The sequence below is a fragment of the Gadus morhua genome, chromosome 15 (assembly GCF_902167405.1).
Source record: "Gadus morhua chromosome 15, gadMor3.0, whole genome shotgun sequence".
Lineage (NCBI taxonomy): Eukaryota > Metazoa > Chordata > Actinopteri > Gadiformes > Gadidae > Gadus > Gadus morhua.
In genome coordinates, this window is record NC_044062.1 from 28,080,626 (window position 1) to 28,106,587 (window position 25,962).

General features: G+C 41.1%; 1 protein-coding gene across 2 annotated transcripts in view; it reads left to right on the forward strand.

The window, feature by feature from the left end:
- The first annotated feature begins 905 nt into the window (after positions 1–905).
- piezo1 (piezo type mechanosensitive ion channel component 1 (Er blood group)) overlaps positions 906–25,962 on the forward strand; it is an 88,714-nt gene continuing 63,657 nt past the window's right edge. The window contains exon 1 of one of the 2 annotated variants that reach the window (XR_003979631.1): positions 906–1,497. Coding sequence is in view for 1 of the 2 variants with exons in the window: in XM_030378828.1 (XP_030234688.1) it covers positions 1,434–1,497 (64 nt within the window). In the remaining variant the exon portion in view is untranslated. The remainder of the gene's footprint in view (positions 1,498–25,962) is intronic. The other variant, XM_030378828.1, reaches the window with a different exon arrangement.

Consider the following 25,962-nt stretch of genomic DNA (forward strand, 5'->3'; position numbering starts at 1 on the left):
AATCTTATACAGATCGTTCGGTTCAACAACCAAATATAAACCAATTCTAATCTAGGATATAACATCTCCCCATCAACTATAAAAAAAGATGGGTTCATGTTTATTGTAACACAAATACACCATTTCAAAATGTATAACCTTGTCTACCCTTAATGAACAGCGAACATCAACCTCGGATATGGCTCCAAGCATTCGCCGGCTTCTTTGAAAACAAATACACATGGCTAGCTTACGTAGAAGTTGATGGGGTAGGGTCGTCAACGAGTTGTTACGACAGTGTTGTAAAATATCTACTCTGAAGCGTAGGGGGAGCTGTGTAGAGAAAAGTGTGAGCGCAAACCGAAGAAAACAGCGAAGAAATGGCCGATCCTGCATAGTGGGCCGTTAATCTATGTGGCCTTATTAAAAAATATTTTCAACCTCGGTTTATAGGCTACTACAGCGCTCACCGTATTTTCTGCAGGAAATGCATTTTCTAGTTTGTATCGTTCCACAAATCCACAGATTCATAGTTTCAAGTCATCCCTCTCTTCTCAGACGTCCCAGTGGTGGTTAATACTGGCGAGCTGTAGGTTACAGGACGCCCCAGTGTTATTGGTGGTATACTGACTGTGGGTTACAGGCTCCAACCATACCGGTGAACTAAGTAGGCCTATGCACACGTAATCTGTAGCTCTTTCCTGACACCACACACACACACACACACACACACACACACACACACACACACACACACACACACACACACACACACACACACACCATAGGAATACTAGGATTACTTTTATACACGTGTTGCCTACTATGCTCCTTTGAGTCAATATGTGAAGAAAATCCCTTTCATACAATGGGTCTGCTACAAAAACAGTGTTTCTGTAGTGTTTGTGCAGCAGCAGGGAGGTGGCATCGCGTCAGTATAGCAGGGTGTCACAGAGAGAAGGTCCGCAGCAGCAGCACATAGAGGGCTTGTTGAATCATAGTTTCCACTCTGGAACATCACCGAGGAGGAACGCCTTGAGGAGAACACACACACGCACACACATGCAGGCAGGCTCAGGCTGGGGCGGACCCACGGACTAACTTGGTTTTAAAATCTAAAGCATATAAATTGAGCTGCTTAGTTTTATTTCAAAGAATGGTTCTAGCTCAAGTGACACCAAAGGAAGAAGTGTATTGAACACTTCCAACTTTTTACACAAACTTTTTACGCAGTTCCGATCTACGATGACCGCACCGGGGAGTAAATGTGTTATCGTTCAGCCGGACTGTTTATCAACTAGTTGAACCGACGATTGATGTTTTATTTTTAAACATGTAGTGCACTACATATTATTGTACGGTTTATTGGAGGATTGGCCCGCAGTGTGTAACGAGTTGTTGGTCCGCCTCTGAAGGCTTCGTGACGGCTCTGTGCCGAAGCACGGCTCCTCAACATGGAGCTCCAGCTGGTCATAGGCTTCTTCTACTGTATGATCCTACCTGCAGTGCTTCTGACAGGTAAGACTGGACATGGTTTTATAATGTAACTACATTGATACACTCAGACCAGGCAAGAACGTTCAATATTCAAATATTGTAGTTCAAAAAGGTGCAGTCCATTTATGTGAAACGCCTGTGTTTACACACACACACACACACACACACACACACACACACACACACACACACACACACACACACACACACACACACACACACACACACACACACACACGTCATATTTCAGGGTTCTGCCTCCTGCTTTTGTTCTATCATGTCTATCATGATACATTGCAATCAGCCTTGTTCATACTCAAAATATGTAGAGAGAGAGAGAGAGAGAGAGAGAGAGAGAGAGAGAGAGAGAGAGAGAGAGAGAGAGAGAGAGAGAGAGAGAGAGAGAGAGAGAGAGAGAGAGAGAGAGAGAGAGAGAGAGAGAGAGATATCCTGGTATGTTGCTAAGCCAGTGAGACATTTCTTGACTTGATGTGAGAAGTGATCAGGATGACATCTCCCCGGTTTTAGTGTACGATTTCTGTGGGAAATGTGTGCTGGTTGATCTCAGCCGATGAGAACACCAGAGATGAAACACAAAATATGACCACACTGTCAATTCAAAAAATGATCACACTGAGTGTCAATTCATTTTTGTCATGTTCTCTTCAGCATCTGCTGCCTATTTCAATTCAAAAGAGCAGACTGTGCCTTTAACAGTTAAACAAATGTACCTTTATGGGTACATCTATATTTCCGATAAGCCCTAATTTAAGGGAAAGTCCATGACAAAGAACAAAACAATTACAATTTGCTGTATGGGTTAAGGTCATTGCTGATATGGTCTTACGTTGAATGTGCTTTTGTTTTCCTCCTCTTCTCTTGCCAGTGTTACATGTTTCCAAAAGTGTGGATATCTTGGTGTCATGTGCGAGGGCTCATGTGCCCAGGGGCGGGGTTGTTTTAACTGGGCCTCCAGGTCTCAGGCATTACAAGTTCAACCTGAAGCTAGTTGAGAAAGTCTTTACCCTCAGAACACCAAGGATTTACAAGAGAGGCAGTACGCTATCCAACTAGCCATAAATGATCTCAAGTGCCACCCACTGATTAGGTCAACACCACCCTTTTTTAACTGCTTACAGCTAAATGTATTTGTTCCGTGTGTGTGTGTGTGTGTGTGAGAGTGATAGTGTGTGTGCCAACACACAGGCACACACGTGCGTGTGGGGAGGTTAGACAAAAACAGGAAAGCATGTCAATTCAGATTCACCAGTTGCTAACACACGCGCACACACACACACACACACACACACACACACACACACACACACACACACACACACACACACACACACACACACACACACACACACACACACACACACACACACACACACACACACACACACACACACACAGAATGGAACATTTCTTGGCTTATTGTTGTTGGACCAGTTGTCGTCATAATGACTGACAAAAGCAACAATGGTTATGGTAACATCAAGTCTGCTAACACATAGCTTAGTATGATCTCGTTAATATTTATTTTGTACTAGTCCGGAATAGTTTTTACAGAACATTAAACAGAGTTACGGCTTAACTTTTTCCATAGCTCCAATGTAATCCCAAAATAACCACGTTGGTTGCCAAGATTTGAACTGCTTTACCTTAACTGTCTACAGCTTTACTTTCCAAATGAGAAGATAATAATTTGTAGGCATTCAAACCCTCTCTACTTTACTCTATTTAATATTTAGTTAAAGTGGTTTGCTGTGTGTGTCTGTGTCATTGGCACACTGTATAGCCTCATATTGTTCAAAGTCAATTTCAAATTACCTCTCTATATCTAAGTTGATAGTTGGTAAGGCGTGTAGTATGTCCATTGTGCAATGCCCGTAAATCGGTTGGTTCAACAAGCATAATGGTTTATAGCACATTATGGCCTCGAAAACTCTCATCACGAAAGCGACTTCCTTCCTCTGATCAAATTCACATTTTGAGTCATGATCATATTTCTTATGTTCATTGTATTGTATCCCTTCTCAACACATACGTTACATATTATTGCCTCAGAAAAACTATTATTATTCCATGATCACAGCGACAATATATATTTTTTAAATTCAAAAAAGTAGACCATATCTAGTGAGAGCAGACTAAAGCAGTGAACAACTGCAATCTGTTGCACTGTGCTGTTTTAAGTGATAAAGAACGTCCGCACGTTGTAAAGAGCGGGTTTATTTCTATGGCCTTGGAAATATGTAAAATGCTAATTGTTTTGAAATATTTCCACGCAAAACCATTGCAATAGGGCTTGAACATTGTGAATTCACTTCACATTGACCGCCTCTATTCCGAAGCGTTGGAGAATAGGAATGTATTTGGTAATAAGGTTTTTTGGTTATTGTTGGGCAATTACTTGGGAAATCATTAGTCATTATGGGGAGAAATTGTTAGGTTTGAAACATGGTAAAACAAATAATGTATTAGCCACAGTTACGGTATGTTTACTTTTATTTATGATTTTACTGCAACTACCTGAAGGTTGCGGAGTATCAGCAACATAAATCTCATGATAGGTTCTGATCGACAAGCCATATGATTATTAAACATGATTTGCAGCATTATCTTTAGCAATGAAAACAGGTAGACCACAGTCTACGTCTCCCATTCTTGGAGATTGTTCAAACCATGTACAGTATGTGGTTCTCAAACCTGCAACCTGTTAGTGTTTGCACATATCAGCGGGGATCTTTCAAAAATGCCCCTAAGTGTAAAAAAAGCTCAAGCCCAAATCACACATCTCCGTTTCAGAGCCGTGTTGCTGCTCAGAGCCCGTACACGTCCCATTGGATGATACATGAAGATATAGGTATATTAGTATATATATTAATCTCTCTGGGACTTGGAGTCCTCTGAGAGCCTAGCGAGGTGTCACACAACACTGCATGGGTCTCGGCTTGAACACATTGCTTATTGTATCGAGAGACATTCTAAATTCTAGAACCGTTGTTGAATCTAGATACTTATCTTGTGTAAATGTGTTATGTATGTATGTATGTATGTATGTATGTGTGTATGTATATATGTATGTATATATATATATATATATATATATATATATATATATCTCTAGATGATTAACAGAAAATTCAAAAAGTGACCCAAGCGTATAGATTATTCATGCATAGTTTGAAGTAAGAGCAGATCCTTTATACCTGCAATGAAACACGTGTGTGTGTGTGTGTGTGTGTGTGTGTGTGTGTGTGTGTGTGTGTGTGTGTGTGTGTGTGTGTGTGTGTGTGTGTGTGTGTGTGTGTGTGTGTGTGTGTTATCTATTGTTTATCTAAGCTGCTACTGCTCAGAGAAGCCTGATTACACTACCTGCTGCAGCATATAATGTCTGTGTATATATGAGTGGGTAAATACAGTCTTTAATGTAGATGTCAGTAGTTGCAGGATTTGAAAACCATTGCAGAGGGAACAAAACATTACTTGGGTCAGAGCAGATGAATGGAATCAACAGAAACAAGAACTTAAACATAAGGAAACCAACAAATAGGCAGAAGACATAGACGTACTATCTAATTGCTGATATCTCCCACAGGGTGATAGCAAGGAAGAAGGATGCTTTCATCTGATTAGCGAGAGTTTTGACGTTCCACCTTGGAATAAACTAAACCATTACATTTGAACAAGATACAATCTAAGAACTATTCAGCAGCTTTAAAACATCAAATATTTAAAGGGCCCATGCCACCAAGTGTGGGTGTGATTAACTGGTGGCACACCTGGTGGCATGACATGAGCCCTTTAAGGAAGGGTTTATGTGGAGAAACTAGGGGGAGAAGTGGGGTGTTGTAGGGATGGTCTATGCCAGTGTCCATAAAACCATGGGAATCCCCAATGGTGTTATGCTGACAAAGTGCATCCGGTCTCGTGGCAGCAGTTATTCAGGCCTAGTGATTGTGGCAGCTGCTTAAAAAAAAAAAAAAGACCAGTTCCTCTTTAGACAATTTTTTAGACGGCTATGGTATTTTGCTACCCAAGTGTAAACATTTGATCAGTTTACCTGCTAATATCAGGGCTAGCGATAGGGAAAACATTCTTTTGACCCACAAACTGGCATATCCTTCAGCTTAATTTACGCCACATTAATCGACCCCATACTAGGCCGACATTGCGTACGTGCGTCTGTGTTTGAATTCCCAAATTGATACAAATAAAATGCAACCAGATGACCATAGTGATATTAAAAGAGGGTCCTCAGAGGTGATAGATTCAAACGTGTATCCTCTCAAAATTGTTAACCGATTACCCAATGTTCCAAAAAGAATGCCTAATCCTTACCAATGCATACAAATTCCAATACATAGTGCAACGTAATTATTTTCGAAATGGCATGGGTGCCAGTAATTAAAAGAAAATAGACTTAAACAAGTAAACCGCGATATAGCACGGTTTGACATAGTGCCTATATGGATGTAACGTGGTGCGACCATGGACCCCGATTAGAGGGGCGATTTCTGCACAGAACTGCCTAAAAAACTAATGAAACGTCTGTGTCTAATCTATAGTCGGGTGTAGTTTTGATAGCGAAATATTAGAATGCCTTCCTGCGGCGCCCTTTGTAAGAAGAAGCTTACAAGAAGATTTGTCAGCAATAAGCCAATTAAAAATAAAAAGCCCTTTGTTGTTTCATATTAATCACAGGCTTCGGCTAAATCTAAAGTATTCTACAAAGCTTGTTTATGGGTGTGTTGTTAATTAATCACAGAGCTCTTCTGGCTATCTCTGTCGCCACATGAGGTCAGATTGATACAAATAATAGGCTTCCCATCCCAGGTCATTCACTGAGCAGTCAACGAGCAGTCAATGTGGGAAAATCATGATTAACGCACTCCCAGAATTATATGTTTATACTATAATAACGAGGTCATCATTTTGTGGAGCCAAACAAAGGCGTTAAATTGGGTTTTACCTGTATCAGGGATCTCCTCAAACAATGCTATAGTGGTGCTGCGCCACCATACTCATTTCAATTAAAGGTATTTGTATGTAGCCCTTAATCACAGTTACAGTCTCAGGGCTTCACAGGCCATATATTCATGACATCCACCTAGGAGTGGTTGCACCCTCCTTCCTGGGATGGTGAGGAGTGCAATGGGTGAAATAATTGACATACACCAAGGCAATTCTGTTGTCTTGGTGATAGGGTGGTGGACGGTGAGCAGGCTGGTTACCTTCTGGGAATTCCAGGCATCCAGTCAGGGTGCAATAAAAAATGTTTTCAACCACTAATATAGTGCGAGTCATCTGCAGCAATCTCGGCAAACCCAGTGCAACAGCAGCTTAGTGGGTGCCATGCCGTAATTCCGACGCCTCATTGTTCCGACGTCTCAATGTTCCGAAATATTTCCCATTAGATCGACATGCCACTATTCCGACGGTTCAATGTTCCGAAAACGAAACCCCTTGGTCCGAAGGTCCGTTAGTCCGACTTTTCGAACTGGAGGCGCATTAGGCCGACGGTTCAATATGCCGAATAGGAAAAATAGTTTTATACCTCGCTCGCTCCCTCTCCCTCTCCCTCTCTCTCTCACTCTCACTCTCACTCTGTCTCTGTCTCCAAAATACAACCTAGGCCTACATATCACGTTCACGATGAATTTTGGAGGGCAAAAAGACAACGCTTACTTCATTTCGACACGGTGTTGCAGCACCATGGACAGAGAGCGGAGGTCTAATTCTCAACACGGGCACGAACACACACACACACACACACACACACACACACACACACACACACACACACACACACACACACACACACACACACACACACACACACACACACACACACACACACACACACACACACACAGAGTGAGAGAGAGAGAGGGAGCGAGCGAGGTATAAAACTATTTTTCCTATTCGGCATATTGAACCGTCGGCCTAATGCGCCTTCTTTTTGAAAAGTCGGACTAACGGACCTTCGGATTTCGTTTTCGGAACATTGAACCGTCGGAATAGTGGCATGTCGATCTAATGGGAAATATTTCGGAACATTGAGACGTCGGAACAATGAGGCGTCGGAATTACGGGCAGGCCCCGCTTAGTGCGCCTCTAGGCCAAATAAAAGAGTAAAATAGTAGGTAGGTTTTCAGCTTGTCTTTGAATATCTGAGTAGAGTCAGTTTCCCTGATTACAGATGGTAGACCATTCCAAAGATGGGGGGCTCGATTGAAGATGGTCCTTCGATTGAAGGACCATCAGGTAGGATGGTGCTAATTCATGCAAGGCTAGGTAAACAGTAGCACCTTAAAATCCGGACTGGCAGTTCTATGGTTGTGTTTTTTCCCCCACTTATGTTCTGAAATGGTTCAATTGGTTAGAAGGTATGTTTACGGCTTGGTGAAGGCAGAACTTCACTATGAAGCGGCTCACACACCAGACAAGGAGCACCGCGCGGGACAGCCTTATGTAGTGGAAAGGATAAACCTGTGAGAAGATTATATTTTAGGTGATAGGGGAGGTCATGAAAGGTTCGAGCCAAGCTGGAAGTTATAGAGTGGCTCTAATTGGAAACATGACCCACTGAAGTGAAGTTAAAACATAGGGCTTAAAAGGAGCTTTTTACACTCTGCAAAGTGTCAATGAAATTGCACAGTAACACTTGTGCTATAAAAGACAAGAGCATACAGACAAAATACAAACAATCACTATTCTGATGACTGAGAGCCAGAAAAGGAAATGAAGATCAGGTATAATACCTGTTTACCAGCCTGTTGTTATTAGTGGTTGAGGTTTTTAATGTGTGTGAGAGCAGTGTTGGTAGTGAGGAAAGAAAAGACCCCGGCAGTAAAAAAGGAAAAAGGAATTTACAAGTTATTGCAAGTAAGTTCATCTTTACAAATAAATCTACAGAGATGGATGAAACGGGACAGAGGATGTGCCAATACTGTGACAAAGTGGGGAAAAAGGGTGTGTGACAAATTCAGTTTGGGTGACACAGATCTCCAGTAGCGCCGAGATCGTTCATTGGCCTGTGACATGTGCCGCCGCGACCACTGACATACCATGGCACATGCCGTTCCGGAACGGCAGATGCCGTTCAGGAGCGGTAACTGCCGTTCAGGAGCGGTAACTGCAGTTCAGGTGGAACGGCATAGCGTTCAGGAACGGTAACTGCCGTTCCCAACAATGGTATATGACACCAGCCCGCCCAGCCTCCTTCGTATAATTTCAAGACAAGTATTGCCGTAAATGTAAAGCTATATATATTTGGTCTTTATTGACACTATATCACAACATAACGCCGTAAATAAAGGGATTTATACGTTTCTCTCGTCCGTTCTGTTGTTAGGTTATGTGCGATCTGTTTGTTGTAGCTTTTGAAATGACAGATGCGACTTGCTCCGGTGCCGGTAGTTAGCCTAGCCACCTAAACAGGTCCGACTAATCGATAACAGAGATTTAGAGCTATAGTTATGGCTACAGAGGCAGTTCCCTAAATTTACCATGGGGCAGGTACTGTAGCCTATGGCTAGACAGTCATCCATTTTTCCACTCGTGTTTTATCAAGGTGTCCTGGTAGCGTAGCCTATATAGCCTACTGTATGACTGCTTCAGCTCATAACTATTCAATAGGCCAAATATTAAGTTTGTTCTTATTGGTGTTTGACCCAAAAATTTAAGTAGGTCTACAGGTTCCTATCATTTAACACTGATCCAGTGTCATAAACCTTACTATACCGACATGATCCAGTGGTATCATGGCATAAAGGCTAGTCCAACCGTTTTTCCGCTGGCGAGCCAATTATGTTAATTGGAAGTTCCATTTCCTACTGGAATCACCGTTTTTCCGCTGGCATGCCACTCATGTAAAATAATAATAATAATAATAATAATAATAATAATACATTTAATTTAGAGGCGCCTTTCAAGACACCCAAGGTCACCTTACAGAGCATATAGTCATCATTCAAAACTATGTAAAACAGACTAGGAATAAAAGGAAAACAGAGGGAAACAGTGTGTGTGAAAATGGTAATTACCAGTTTATACTGGCTGGCAACTACCGTTTTTCCACTGGCATGCCACTTATGTAAAATGGTAATTACCAGTTTATACTGGCACCTACCGTTTTTCCACTGGCATGCCACTCATGTAAAATGGTAATTACCAATTTATACTGGCACCTACCGTTTTTCCACTGGCATGCCACTTAGCCTATGTACAATGGTAAGTACTGGGGATGTGCATTTCTGGCAAAAATACTATTCAATATTCGCTGAGAAGTATTTGAATAATATTCGAAAATCGGTCAATCAAGAACCCACACGCACCTCGGATACACTCACACAGAGGCTTGTTGATTTGTATGAAATCAATCAAAATTATTAAAACATCGCTATTTATTTTACTGAACACAGCCTGCATGACGGTGAACTAGACACGTCTTTAGGCCAAACAAATTTACACGGTGTGTCTTTTTACAATTTATTTGTTACCAGCATTCATAGTGTGATCAGCTAAGAAATAGTCTGCCAAAGACGATGACGTCGCTTAGCAACAGAGGAGTCGGAGGGATTATTAGTCTACGTCACTCCCCGCTCTAAGCGCATGTTATGCAGAAAGAGACAAGAGCGACAAGAGCCCCAATCATGTCTTGTTGTGCACAAACAGTTTTAATAAGACTAACAAAACGCAGAAGTTTTACAGGATACCATCAACTCGCACCCCATTTAATGCAAACAGAAGACGTCTTTGGTTACAAGCTATCGGAAGAAGCGATTGGAATGAGCAGATGATCAAGCTTACTACCGTCACCGGAGTCCGGCTGTTTTCAAAAGCATCTGTCATTTCAAAAGCAACAACAAACAGATCGCACATATCCGAGTCCCTCCAGAAAAATGCGGCGTTTTTTTGTGATTTATGCGGCCAAAAATCCTTGATTATGCAGCACGTTTTCTACAAAAATGCGATGAAATATGCGGCTTATTTATGCAATTTTATGCGATGAAATTGCGGGAACTTGCAAAAAATGCGGGAACTTGCGAAAAATGCGGGAACCTGCGAAAATTGCGGTTTGATAAAAGAGGGGAAAAAAGTGATTCCCCCAACACCCTGTTCTCACTAGGCTACTACCTTAATATAAAGAGTAATTTCTTATTACTTTCTATGATAAACAAGCATACCACATCGCAGAAAGTGCTGGGAATATTTAAGTTCTCATCTTGTTTTTTTTATTTGAGACCTTAAAACATGGCTCAAACTTACAAAACATTGAGTACAACTTCTGTAGCTTTACAAAAAGAATCTGCTTCAACTTCTGTAGAAATGAATGAATAAATTATAAAAAAATAAATGTTCCTGTTTTACAGAGGAAGCTTTTCAAAAGAGAATTGTTAAAAGAGAATGAAACTACAACAGTCCACTGTGAAAATTAAAACTAACTGCGTAGCCGCTAACACTAGCCAATCATTCCTCATCCTCCATCCCCTCTCCCTCAAAGTCCATCTCTTTAACCATCCTTGCGTGTTTGGCTGCGGCAAAGTGGTTTTCCAGCTTCGACTTCCGCCTGTGGTCCAACACGCAGTTGCACAGAGTGCAAATTAATTTGCCCCCACTGTCGTGTAAAAATCCGGGAAACTGCTTTGCACGGTATTTTGCATTTATCTTTGTTGGCAAATGACACTGCTTCATCTTGCCTTCGTCACAGGGTTTGCCATGGCGTTCACGACGCGTAATTACGTCACTCCATAATCAGGGTGTCCGCGGAGGTCTTAAAAGTCTTAAAAAGTCTTAAATTCATTTTTCTAAATTTAAGGCCTTAAAAAGTCTTAAATTCGTCAAAAATGTCATATGCTGGTCTTAAATTTATAACTCTGAGGTCTTAAATTTGTCAGGGCAGGGCTATTTAATTTTTATTTTTTCTCGCGGAACTTTTCGAGAAGGAGATGTACGAGAGGCTACTTTCTTGCTAGCTGCATATATAAACGGATGTCTGCGCGCTTTCTAGCTAGTCTGCAACAATGGGTAAATGCAAGTTCAAAGTCTGTTGGCTGGAAGACGTCCGTTGCCAACCCAGAACAGGCCAGATGCATTCCGTGCAAAAGTAGCCTACATTCAAGCTCGGCACCATGGGGATTAAGGCTGTTGTCAGCCATATGCAGAGCCAAAAACATAAAACCTCTGCCAGGAGCCACACACAGACCCCAGCCATTTCTACGTTTTGCATCTCTGCCCCGGCGCCACCGCCGCAGACGGTCCGCGCTGCTAGCACTGACCTGAGGGTAGCATTTGGTGCGCCACCAACACTGAAAGCGGAGCAGTTGTGGATTCTAAATACAGTGGTCAAGCACCAGTCCTACAAATCGAATGAGGGGATAGGAGATCTCTTCGGTTTGATGTTCCCTGACTCTCAAATCGCGAGCACCTTTACTGCTGGAAGGGACAAAACGGCGTATATAACTCGCTTCGGACTAGCGCCTTTCATCCGAAACGAGCTAATCTGCAGCGTCAACAAGGCTGATTTTGTTTTGATGTTTGAGACGTTGAACCACGCCACTAAAAGCAAGCAACTTGACGTGCACGTCCGATATTGGGTCGGAGATCAAGTGCATTCCCGGTACTTGGGCTCGCAATTCATGGGGCCCCACATATATTGGGGTAAAAGGGATGATGATGCATAATATTTTTTAGACAATATGCAGAATCTTTTCACTTACGAATTAACACGGTCGGCTATTTTTGCCAGCACGCCACCCTAGCCATATTATGGGCAACCGTGTTCCCCTTGGCTGTGATTTGAACTTTTAATTCCTCGTAGGAGTTCATAATAATACATTGCTCGCCTTGGATGAGATACACCGCTCTTGCGCGATTTATTTTGCATAAGGGTGAGTCAAATGACACGAGAAACGCCCCTTTTATGTGAACGCGCATTGAACCTAAAGCGGAAAACCTGGTTCAACTAATTTAATCTAAAGTGAGCGTCGTGGTACCATTTAACTGTGATTGCGAGTTGCGGCTCTGTCGAGCCAGGTTTTCCCAAGAAAGCCTGGGTATGTTCAACGAGGTTCGTGGTATACCCCCCAGGTCTTACTGAAGGCATTTATTTAATGGTGAAAATATTATTAATCAGTGGCGTAAATATCGACGGTGCAACCGGTGCAGCTGCCCGGGGGCCCAGACGCTGTCCCCCACCCCCCTCCCTCTCAACAACTCACAACTTGGGTGCACCATAAATACGTGCTGGTGCACCCAAATTAAAAATTCCTTGGGCGCACCAGTGCACCTAAGGAAAAAGTTAGTCTGGAGCCCTGGAGTATCACTTTATGTTCAATAAACAGACAGAAAGTAAACTTGAATGAGTCTCATTGAGTGACACACATGCTATGCTTGGGTTGTAATACAGCGGGATCCCCCCCACCATCACGGGTTTAAGGTCTTAAATTTCATTGAAGGTGGTATTAAAAAGGTCTTAAAAAGTCTTAAATTTGACTTGCTGAAACCTGCAGATACCCTGATACCCTGATAATCCCATGGCAACAGGGGGAAATGGCTGCTTTATGAGGTGAAAGTGCGGCATATTTAAAAAAATGCGCCCCCCGCATGAATATGCGGACTCGCTGATTATGCGTTGAATTATGCGATCACATAATCGCTTTTTTCTGGAGGGACTGATATCCTAACAACAGAACGGACAAGAGAACCGTATGAATCCCTTTATTCACGGCGTTATATTGTGATATAGTGTCGATAAAGACCAAATATATATAGCTTTACATTTACGGCAATATGGCCTACTTGTCTTGGAATTATACGGGGGAAGCGGGACGTGCTAAGGATTGGTTTTGGGTCGTTTTAGAAAAATAAATGGCTTTGGTGGAATTTGTAAAGACATCATTTGAATACCTGATAGATTAGAGAGACAGATAGAAATACATAATACAAATCTCACTGGCTCTTACACAGGCAGGGACAATCAACTCGGAAAACTGATTCTCATAGCGCATGCTCACTAAGAGAAGGCAGATGGCTTTGCCTTTTTTGAAATATTACACTTTATTAAGTGCTGGAAAACTGGATCTAGAAGCTTAAAATAACCATTACATATCCCATTATCCATGACACATCTACCAAATATCTAGGAAATTTTTGAAAATGATATAAATATACATCTCAAAGACGGCTAATAACTCTTCCCCTCAATGCTTTGTTTGGTCTGTACTTCCCCAACCCATACAATAGGCACTATTGCCTGGATTAGCCATTTGAGAGTATGGTCATTCATACCCACCACTCCTTGCTATTACGAGTCACTTATTTCTGTTGTCCATCACTTTTTATTTTACAGGCAGCTCCTTTAAAGGTATAATTCGCCCTGATAATCTATAATAAATGATAATCTCTCGCTCTCTTAATGTCTTGCCTATTACAGTCAAACACAGTTTTTAATTCATATTTTGAAGAGTCAGGGGCAGGGCACAACCTTCTCCTATCAGTCTTTTTCACCTGCGCTATTCTTATTGGAATATGCCAAATAAACGCATCATTACTGATGAAATGCATACTGAAAAAACATTGTTTGTCCAAATTATTTACGTTTTTCTCAGAGTGAAGTTGTGTTCTCTGTGTTATAATTATATTATTTTAATGATAAAACAGCCGAGAGACACCAGGGTAGCCTCATTGTAAAACTCTTCCGGATGTCCCTCCCCTACAGCCTCCGCAAATCCCTACTTAGATGTTTCCTACGTGTATGCGTAGTGTTAACGATATATTGTTATAAAACATGTTCTATGATTGTAGGTGCAAGCTTCATTGGCTTGTTGATTGTAGGTGCAAGCCTTATTGGCTATGCATACTAAATGAATGATAGCCAACGAAAACAGTGGGGACACACAGATCCTCCCCACGGTTGAGTTGGAGAGAGTTTCTCACTACGGGGGCAGGAGATTAAAATCCTGGACATAGCTCAACTTTGTGGTTAGCTTTTGTCTTCTTTTTGCTGATCAAAAACTTGATTTGCAAATAATACATTGATGTTTGTAAGCCTCTTGGACTGGAGTTGTGTGTCACCTGGTCCCCACATGTCTGAAACGGCTGCTCTTTCCTGTGGGGGGCCTAAAAGCCTTGTATATGCTGCCCTCAGTTCATATTGTGAGCAAATTTAAAGGTATCAAATATCCCTTCTACCCTGACGATATCCAGGGTAAATATCCCTGGATATCGTCAGGTATGTCTCTTTTAAGTCCTAATGAGATTGACAAAGTGTGAGAGTGACTGTTTTGCACATTTGTCTTACTTTCTTAGGGAATTGGTTCCTTATCATTGCTTCAGAAAGAAGTGTGTCCAAGCTTGCGTATTGGGTCTCCTTCTGCAGCAGTACTATCTAACTATACAAATCACTGGGTTATATTTGACGCTTTGTACTTCGATCAACATGTAAAATGGTTGTCCTTAATAGATTTTTTTTATCTAAGATACATTGCCAAACTCAGGTTTGCTGTATGCCTGCCTGCTCTAGAGGTGATCATTCACGCTTTAATAGAATTCAGGATAGAACAGCGATCCCCTTTTCCCCTGCCTAAGCAAGGCATCTGTGACAATCTACACATGGTGGAGAATTCTGCGGGAAGGCTGTTGACAAGGTCTAGCTGGACCACTCAAATTACATTCTTCTTCACATTTGTTTCCCATGAAGTTCAGGATTTATTTTAAGGTACTTGTTTATTTTACGTATAGAGCCTTGCATGGTCCAGGACCTGTGTACATCTCTGACCTGCTCAATCCTTATATCACAGCTGAAAACAAAGCTGGTTGGCCCTTTGAAGTGGTAACTCTGAGAATTCTCTTACATAGTCATATGAAATTAAGAGAGATGAGAGATATTAATATTGTAGTTGAAGACTAAATTTATTCAAACTGGCCTTTGTGTTTTTAAGATCTGTAGTTGCTTATTGTAGCAATGTCAAACCACATATCCCTAGATGGCAACTCTCTCCTGCATGCTGCCATGCAGGAGATCTCTTCCAGAGTGTGTATGGAGATGGCTGGTTTAACCTGTGCACACTGATTACTCAATGCGCAAATTGGCCAATAAAGTTGGAGCAGTTGGCCCATTTTTCTCATATGACCATTTTGTTATTGTATAAAAAAATATACAACTATTATTGGATGGATACCAATACCCCCCAATACCCATAAACCAAAGTTGTTGTACTGCACCCAAAGGTGGCTCTATTTAAAAAGCCTTATTTCTCCTCACCAGATTGACCTGGACTCAAAATTCTTTAATCATATTAACCTCTAAAATCAGATGCATCTTTTTCCCCCTTATCTTCTGCTCTAAAATGTTTTACTTTTCCCACAATTTCATAGAAAAGCCAAACATCCACAGTCTAAACCCATTTTGCCTATATTACCATTTTGTTGTTGTATAACTACCATACGGCTATCATTAGGTGGAAACCATTAACAATGCAAATTTTCAGACCTGTACTCTTTAAGAAAACCCTCAATTCTCTTGTGAAATGTGTGCTTGGAGTTTTCTTGATGTTGTGTGCTTATCAATTGACATTTTCACCATGTGAATGAGGCTTTATGCAGTTCAGGAATGTCAGTGGCTCAATGGGTTTATGCTGTGTACTGGTGATCCTGAGGTTGAGAGTTCAGATCCCGATTATCACATTATGAACAAGCTGAACATGACATTCTGTCATTGCCACTCATTTAAGAAACACAACAATGAAAAGCACCTGAAATTCATCAGGCAATCAACATTCTGGGTCATTAGTTTCCAAGAATCTGACTGCCATGACAGAGTATGGCATTAAGGGGAACTTCCTCATTTATCATTTTTCCATAATGAACTCTGTCATATTGATATTTCTTCCGTTAGTGTTCTTGACTACAAATGTTTAATTTTCCCAGAATTTCAACGATTTTTGTTATATGCTTTGATGAAAGCCATTAATTCACTTGAGAAATGTGTGTTTGAGTTTTCTGGATGTTGTGTGCTTATCAATAGACATTTTGACCATGTGAATGAGGCTGCAGTTCAGGTTTATAAGTGGAACATCTTTCCTTAAATATGACAATTATATGTTATATATCTTCCATTAGTTTGTTCTTGACTTTTAATTTTGCTCGGACCCCGTTAAACACCACTTGCGGTTTGTCTTTCATTCTGCTTAGTTTGTTAGAACTTCTTTTCAAGAGAAAAATACGTTTCTGATCCTCCTTCCGAACCACTTTACTCAGTGGTTCGATGAAAGCCCTCAAACTGATGTTACCCGACAAGCTTCCTAACCAAAGTAACACATTTCGAAACATCTCAAAATATTTTTACCTTTAGTTCTCCTATGATAAGTTAAACATTTATAACATATCTTGGAAATTGGATATGCCGCCAAACTATGAATGACCCAATGTTTCATTTCAGAAATGTAATCACATTTTTATACATAAACCTCATCAAACATTATGCTTTCTTTGAGGGATCGACATGAATAGCAGAGTGGGAATACAGAAAGGATGGAACATCACTTATAAATTAAAACTTAAAAATAGGTTTGGAGTGGGTCTGGTCTAAGAATCCTGAGTTCATGGAAAAATGTCAAGGGTTCTTCGGTGTTGAGAGTTGATCGGAAACCCACTTACTTCCTCCAAATAGCACCTATGTGATATAGGAACCAATATATATCAGGTAGAGTAGAGTACACTTTGTTTGACTCATCTCCAGATAACTAGCAGATTGACCTAATGGATACGGATAGGTCGATTTTACCTACCAGAGAGGTAGAGTTTGTTTTAAGCTCCTCAAACAGAGGAGCTGGCAGTAACGGAAACACAGTCCTATAACCCTATTTGTTTAAAGATAGAATTACTGTCTTCCTTCTGTCAAAAAACTTAGTTTTATAAGTACTTACCGTAACCGACTATAAGCCACGCCTTTTTTCCCATTTTTAGATTCTGTGGCTTATATAACGGTGCGGCTAATCTATGGATTTTTACAGCTAGCGGCCACTAGGGGACCTCCTAAATCGAGAGCAAGTTAGACATTACGAGAGCGAGACAGCAATCTCTTTCCCGACAATCTTCTGTGCACGAACCCTTACATATGGTAATTAGGGCTGGTCCGAATTATTCGAATACTTGTTCCGAAAATTTGTATTCAAAGCTTAAATCAGTATTCTGAGCTTCGTTTTTTTTTTCGAAATGCTAACCTTAGCTTAGTTGTTTGTTTACGTTCGCAGTACAGCGCCGCACCAATCAACTGTGACTGGCTGCAGAGCGTGAGCGTCTTGGGAGTACCCGGTCAATATAATTGATATAATATGGACACGTAAGACGATCAATATTCGGTATTTGTTATGGATTTATTGTACAAATTCCCTGAAAAGATGCACGTTCCAGGATGAATTTAAAAGCTCCCGTAAGGGCTGAGACGGCAGAGGACAGCTGATTTGGAACAGAACAACAGCTGTTCGCTTTCACAGGGAAAAACTAAGGAACTTCAACCTACTTAGGCCTACTAATTAACGTTCAAAAGCTATTAAATCTTCAACAAAATATGCAGATACTGTCAAAATCGGTTTAGGGAGTTTATAGGGATTATTAATGTTGTTTTTGATGGCGTTTTCTTCTGGAACGAGTATTCGAATATTCGCTCGGAAAAATCCAACGAGTATTCGGAGCCTGAAAAATGGCATTCGGGCCAGCCCTAATGGTAATTAAACATTAAAACACCTGCGGTTTATAGTCCAGTGCGGCTTATATATGTACACATCATTCAATTTAGCTGCTGCGGCTTATACTCCGGTGCGCCTTATAGTGCGGAAAATACGTAGTTCGATTTTTGTCACAGGGTTGATTTTTCTTACTAATTATAAATTGTTAGAAGCTGGAACTTACCAAATAATATTGGTTTCTTTAATGTCTGAATCAAAGCAGCCACCAAGATTTTGGCAGATGGTTTGACATAAGAGGATGAATGTGTAAGGCCGTTGGTGAGACAATTGATGGAGTCCAGGGCGATATAGGACAACCTTAGACTTGTTGTCATTCAACTGGAGAAAGTTGAGCTGACTCTGTGCTGCGAGAGGGCCCTGAAAGCAAACAGTTTGGGAATAGCCTTTTCGAAGTACTTTGAAAGGAATCGCTTGGAGTTGCTGGACTTCTGCATTCTTAGTACAATGACCCAGTACCAGTGATTTGCAGCGGTTGATAACAGAAAGAATGCAATCGGAGGCTTGAGGAAATTATCTTCATATCATATGGGGGACTAAATATGAGGCAGAGACCGGTTGAAATGGTTGACTGGAAGGTCCCTCAGTAGGCCTATATGAAAATGTGTTTGAATGTTGTTGTTTTTTTCTACATTCTCTTTTTACAGAGCGATTAAACCAGTGCTGGGGTTGGGCTGCATCAGGGCTCGGCGATTAATCAAATTTTGATTGCGATTTCGATTTTAGCGACAAACATTCCGGAAATTAACATAATCTAGTTTTTTTTAATGATTTATAGAAAGGGCAGAACAGCTGAACACATATCTATTAAGGCTGTAACGATACGCGTATCAAACCGAAAATCGCGATACCCGAAGCCACGAACCTGTCTCGCGGTGTGAGAAGGCAGAAGCGCGATATGCCCTTTCTAACTCTTCGGTCAAATTGTCCGATTGAAATTTGCTAATAATTTGTCTAAATAATAGTCTGCTGACAGCGCCCCCTCCTATCGATGCCGTAAATATGTGACGAGATGCCCTCTCTGTGATCACAGCTCTCCGTGGCTACGGAGGATTGCATTTCTCCGCAGCCGTCGAAGTCCTCATATGCGATATGAACAACATTTATCCAGAGTGGGCCAAGCGCGAAAAAAATTGCCTGTGTGAGTGTGATCCTGTCTCTATTGTTTTGTGTGATTTGACTGGCAGTTTGTCTGCTTATAGGTCGGAATGAAGCGGCCACCGATTATTGACAGGATGGGTACTTTATTCTACCGGACTCGTTCGCTTCTTCACTAGACACACGCGCTACCGCTCGCTCTCCTCGCTCGTCCACTCACTCGCTGACGTCACTCACACACGCATACGCACACTGCCATTCTCGCGCACACACATATGCTACTCGTAACACCAGAGCCCGTCTACGAAGAGCCTGGGCACTCCCTATACGCCCCATTGTACCGATTTTGGTTGCAGTTCCATGAGACATCCACTGGGGGTGATCGCGGGCGAGTCCAGATTGAATGGGAGTCTATGGGGCTAGACGGCTAACTATGCCTCTTTCACCTGCTTGTCGTTGAAATATCGCAAATGTTATTGTAGATTCCGCAAGTTCAATATAGATTATGGTTCAAAAGTCAAATGAGTGAGTACTTATGTCCTTTCGATTTCTTACAGTTTGGGCCGTTGTCGGCCATACACGCTAGCATTCTGCTAATGAATGCTGATTGGTCAGGGACGGACTTGCGACTGATTACGACCAGAGACCCCTCTTGACGGCATCTGAAGCTGAAGAGCAATCAGAAACGTGTTAACTTCGACTTTCCCTCGAACTAAATTTTTGCGTATTGTATATATATTTTCCTGCAGGCCCTTTTATTTTTTAGACAGTATGTATGGTGAAAGTACATGGGCATAAATTGAATTTCTTCCATTTCTTGTGTTCAATGTTCAATGTGTTATATACATGGTAGGTACGGTATGACCACCTTAAATAATACAGTCAATGTCCCGCTCAATATAATTTCATCTGTCATTGTCTATTTTTCGAAAATAAAGATAGTTTAAAAAAGAAATGCCTCGTAAATGTGCAATGATAAACTGCACTAACAGTGGAAACGGATTGTCCGTCTTTTCGTTTCCCAAGGAAAGAAAAAGGTAACGTTCTTGCTTGCTCCAATGGTCCTAGGCTACCTTCGGCTTCACCTGGTAAGGAAAGTTGCGCTGGAGCCCGGGTAATATCGCACATGGCTTATCCAAGTTGGGCGCTAGACATTCTCTAAAGTGTCGAGACTCAAGCACTTAACTAACCTTAACCGATTGTTCCATACAAATGGTTAGTTAACGATTTAACAACTTCAACATCTGCTATTACAGTCGTTATTTTTTTGTAGGACTTGTGCTAATGACCTTGCACAGAGGGAAAACCATCTACACCACTTGTCATTGATTTCTATGCATTCACTGATCTTTACAGATGGGTTTGTTTTAAGCCATTGAATATAATTGCTCTGCCCTGCAACACATTATAAGCTACACATGTTTGTTAAATGAGAAATATGGTCTGGGTCACATTGAAACAGTAACAGTTATATAACAGTAATTATACAAACATTATACCAACATTGCAACAGGCAAGTTTATTCAAACATCACACTAACAAGAACACAATAAGAACAGTAACTAATAAAAAAAAAAGAGAAATGATTTAACAACACTGAACATACTGAACAGAGGAGGGGGAAAAGGACAGAGGAAGAAGACTTGTCCGTTGTCACAGCATCAAGGTCCAACTGTACAGATCAAGAAAGGAAGAGGCATGAGGAGTACAACAGAACACTGCTCTCTAGCAGATTGTTTACTGATGTAAACTAAATTGATGCAGTCTTAAAATTATGATTCTAATCCAGGTTTCTATTTTAGGAGAAAGAAATGGCTCATAATCGTTACAAAAAAAAAAAAGCTTTATCATCGGCACTAGTGAGGATTAGAAAAAACACTCTGTAATTAACATACATATGTAAAACATTCACGCATTTCTTTTTTTTACATTAGCTCACTAAAACTCTGTAACTAGGGTATTAAGCAAAAAAAGCCTTACCTCCAACAGCTGGTGTTATCGTTGCGGGAAAAGGGAAATGCTTTAGAAACTGCCGTAAAGCAGTACCTCTGACAGTATGACAATGTGTGACGTCATCGCATGTTTTTAACGCCTTTTTAGAACAGATACTTGACCTTAAAAAATGCAATATTCAGCTGAGTTTATTATCTTAGCCCCACCTTTTGATAGCAACTTTCAAATTACTTGACAAAAAATTACATCGTGAGAAAAGTGGATTCTGAGGATAAAACCCCGTTGGCTCCCATTCATTCTGGACTCGCCTACGAGCGCCCCGCGTGGTCAGAGATTATTACTGCAACCAGTCCAGAAAACCGGAACTAACCCGCGAGTGCCCATTCTCCTCATATTAGACATTCTCTGGTAACACTATGCATGGTTATTGCGACGTTCATGTTTTTCCTCATCTATTGAAAGTTAGGCTATTAAACATGTTGCATTCTATCCGGCCTGATTATGTCATTATTTAAGCTACATAGCCTAATAAGAAGCGCTAATAAGGATATTTGAATAAACCAACCAAACAGTTAAAGGGGCCCTATTATGCCTACCAGCAAAAAGCATCCTCCAACTGCAATCTTTGGTTATTTCTTTATTAATATAGCTATACTTTAATAGTATTCTTTCGGTTCAAATCTGTCCAGTGTTCCAAATTATTTGTTATTAGATTAGATTAGATTAGATTAGATTTCTTTATTGTCCTTGTTCAACAGAGTTAATCAACGAAATTACGTTTAGAGCATCACCACTGGCATAGTATATAAATATAAATATATTAATAAATAAATAATAGATAAATAAATAAATGAATAAATAAATAAATAAATAAATATTAAATGTTACATCAAGATAATTGGTATTTAAGTGTTGTTTAAATAAAATGCTTTTTAAATTTAAAAGAATCGTGGGATGTATCGAACCGTGGGTCAAAAATCGTGATACAAACCGAATCGTGAATTTGTGTATCGTTACAGCCCTAATATCTATATATCATTTTAGATTTCGACTATTTTGTGGGGTTTTTTAAGGCAACATTTCTCAGTTACAAAGGTTTTTTGGGAGAGACATAGTGATTAAATGCAAAATGTTTTCAAACTCAAAAATAATCGTTTGAATAATCGGGATTTCAATATTGACCAAAATAATCGTGATTATGATTTTTCCAATAATTGAGCAGCCCTAGGCTGCATGGGGGATACGCGTAGACATCCGTCAGCCATCGGTGTGTGAAATGGCTGACATAGGGAGGGGGGGGAGGTTTTTCTTGGTTGGTTAGTTTCAAAATATTGTTCTCTCTCGCCTCCCCGATCTCTCCCACATCTTTAGAATTGAATGTGTTTGATGGACATGTAAGGCTGAATGTGCTTTGAATGATTTTGTGATAATCTTTGCATCACCTAATGATCTGATGTCGGAAAGTTTCCTTAACATAGCTTTCCTAGCAAGGTGACATTATTGCATAAGCTTTAATTGGAAAGAATGACCAAACTTCAATAGAAGGAAGAATTACTTAAATATTTGACAATTGTTCATAACCAATATTACAACGAATGTGCTCCTGGGCCCCTGTACTCCAGTTTGAGAAACAAGGCTCAATGGTTTTCTAGACATCATGCACTCCACTGCCCATGGTTCCCGCGGGTCCTTAAAAAGTCTTAATAAGTCTTACTTTTTTTGTGTGAAATTAAGGCCATAAATTGTCTTAAATTTACTGTAAATTTGCTCTAGGTATTACATTTTGCAGAGGGTTTTTTAAGACTAGGGGAAATTGTCGCACACAACAAATCACGTGCGTCTTTTAATTACGGAGTTTTCAGGAGTTCAGTCACTCATCAGTAGGCTAACTTGCTGGCGCTACTTTAAGCTAGTGACGGTTGACATCCTTAGGCCAACTTGCGCTACTTTCAGGATGGGACGGTGCAAATTCAATGAGAAATGGTTTGAGGAGGATAAGTTTCGGGGGTGGTTGGAGAAGGCAGGTGACTACGAGGCAAGGTGTCATGTTCCCAGGTTCTGAGTCGTTCACCTGTGGTGAAAACAAAACAACGGCCTATCTTGCAAAATACGGCATCGCATCTTTCATAAAAAGAGAGCTGTCACGCAGCATAAGCGATAAACAGTACATCCTCACATGTTCGATGACAGTGAACAAAACCACTAAAAGCAAACAGATGGATATCCATGTGAGGTACTGGCCCACGGAGGACACCGACAGCCATATCATATCGCGGTACTATGGATCACAGTTCATGCTGGATCATTTTAATGTAAGTATTCCAAACAGTAAATTAATAAAATTGTGTGTGTAGGGCTTTGACCCTTGCCCAAAAATCATATCTGAAGTTTGTTTGTTTATTAATATTAATATTCGAATATGTTCGAATATTTATTAATAATACTTTGACCATTAAATTCCTTCAGTAAGACCTGGATTGGGCTTCGCAGGGTTTGTTTACCGGCGTTGCTATGGTTACCGGTCCTGCTTGTTCCGACGGTTTATTAGGTATCTAATAAATCGCTGTCTAATCAATACTTTCATAAATTCACTGCCTCCTCCGTGGTCATTACAATATTATGAATAGACTGCGTCGGCTTCTCCGACGTCTCTCCCTCTTGGTCTGCCATAACAGGTTTGAATCTTAAGGGTTGCCTAATATTCGTTTGAATTTTGATTTATTTTTTGATATTCAAATTATATTCGAATAAGGAAGTTCGGCGTCAAAGCCTGTGTGTGTGTGTGTGTGTGTGTGTGTGTGTGTGTGTGTGTGTGTGTGTGTGTGTGTGTGTGTGTGTGTGTGTGTGTGTGATCACTGTCAGCCGTGTTTACATGGACACATCTGATCCGCATAGATGTGGAAGAACACCTCAATCGGAATAGAAAAGGATCATAGGCGTCGATTACGGGGGGGACATGTCCCCCCCACTATTTAAAACACAAATTTTGTCCCCACCACTTTTAAAAATGTGCAAACCAATTGCGACTGAAAAAATCCCCGCACACTCAACCGAAATCGTCGACTCTAAAATCATGCGATAGGCGCGCACAAAGACATTATTTATTAGATAGGCCTACCTAATAAACCGTTGGAACACACAAGACCGGGACCCATAGCAACGCCGGTAAATAAACCCCGAGAAGCCCAATCCCTATGAGCTCCCCGCGCTACGGCCATCCGGAGGCGCACTGAGCTTTTGGCCGTGATATTATCTATACAATTATATTATATTATATACTATTATATATAGAGCTCAGAGAGTCGCAAACAGCAACAATCACTTTCTCCTCCATGCTGCAGTTCACCCCGGACTGCACTGCACAGCACTTAGTTTGACGGTTGAACGCTGATTGGCTGTTACGTTACACATGTCACTCAGCGGCAATGCTGTTGAACGCTGATTGGCTGTCATCACGCGAAATTCGTGTCAAAGTTGAAATATTTCAACTCGAGCGAATTTGTCGCGCCACAAATCCTCGTGAACGCGCCCGCCTGTGCACGGCGACAGTGTGGCGCGACAAATCAAAACTTGTCGCCGGTTGTATTTCATGTAGGCTACGCCGTCTAGGCTTTGCCTAATGGGCTTGTCCCGCGCGCGCGTATGCGCGCGCTGAAAATTCAAACTATGCACCTATCAGCGTGGGCACCGCCCACATTTCCCACGGTATCGTGTCTATATAACACGGTGTATACCGTCGCTCATCCTCCCTTTTCTTTCAGCACTTGTGCTTATCAGCGAGAAATTGAGAACTACTATTAAGAAGATGAGAACTTCTTTCATACGCTTAGAGCTTTTGGATTTGGTCAAACATTTCTCAGATGGATAGATATTCTCTATAAAGACCCACAGGCCGCAGTGAGAACAAATGGTCTGATTTCCTCTTATTTCACACTTGGTAGAGGCACCCGGCAGGGCTCTGCATTGTCGCCAGGGCTTTTTTGTCTAGCTCTTGAGCCTCTTGCGGCAGCTATTCGGAAGAATCAGAATATTCAGGGAGTTAAAATAAATGAGTCTACACATAAGCTTCTGCTATACGCGGACGACATTCTGTGGCTTACCTCGGACCCAGCCAGATCTGTCCCAGCATTATTGGACGTTATTAAGTCATTCTCCAAAATATCAGGGTATAAAGTCAACTGGTTTAAGTCAGAGGCCCTCCCACTGACCTCATACTGCCCAAAAACTTTATTTCAGGCAGGGCTATTTCAGTGGCCTACTGAAGGCATAAAATATCTTGGCATTCTCTTCCCTCACCAAATTGATAAAATAATCGAAAAGAATCTGGACCCACTTTTTAATAAAATGTCATTAGATACAGATAGATGGTCACCACTATTCTTATCATTATGGGGGAAGGTTAACGTCCTTAAGATGAACTGTATCCCAAGGTTGAATTATTTGCTTCAATGTCTTCCTATTGCAATACCCCAGAAATACTTTAAAAGGTTTGACCAAATTTGCAAAAAGTTTTTATGGAATGGCAAACGTGCAAGGATAAAGTTAGAAAGGCTTCAAGTTCCAATCAATAAGGGTGGCATGGGCCTCCCCAAGCTAGCCCTGTATCATTATGCCTTCTGTCTGAGACATATAGCTCAGTGGACACTGCCACCTGAGAGAGCCCCTCCCTGCTTTGAGA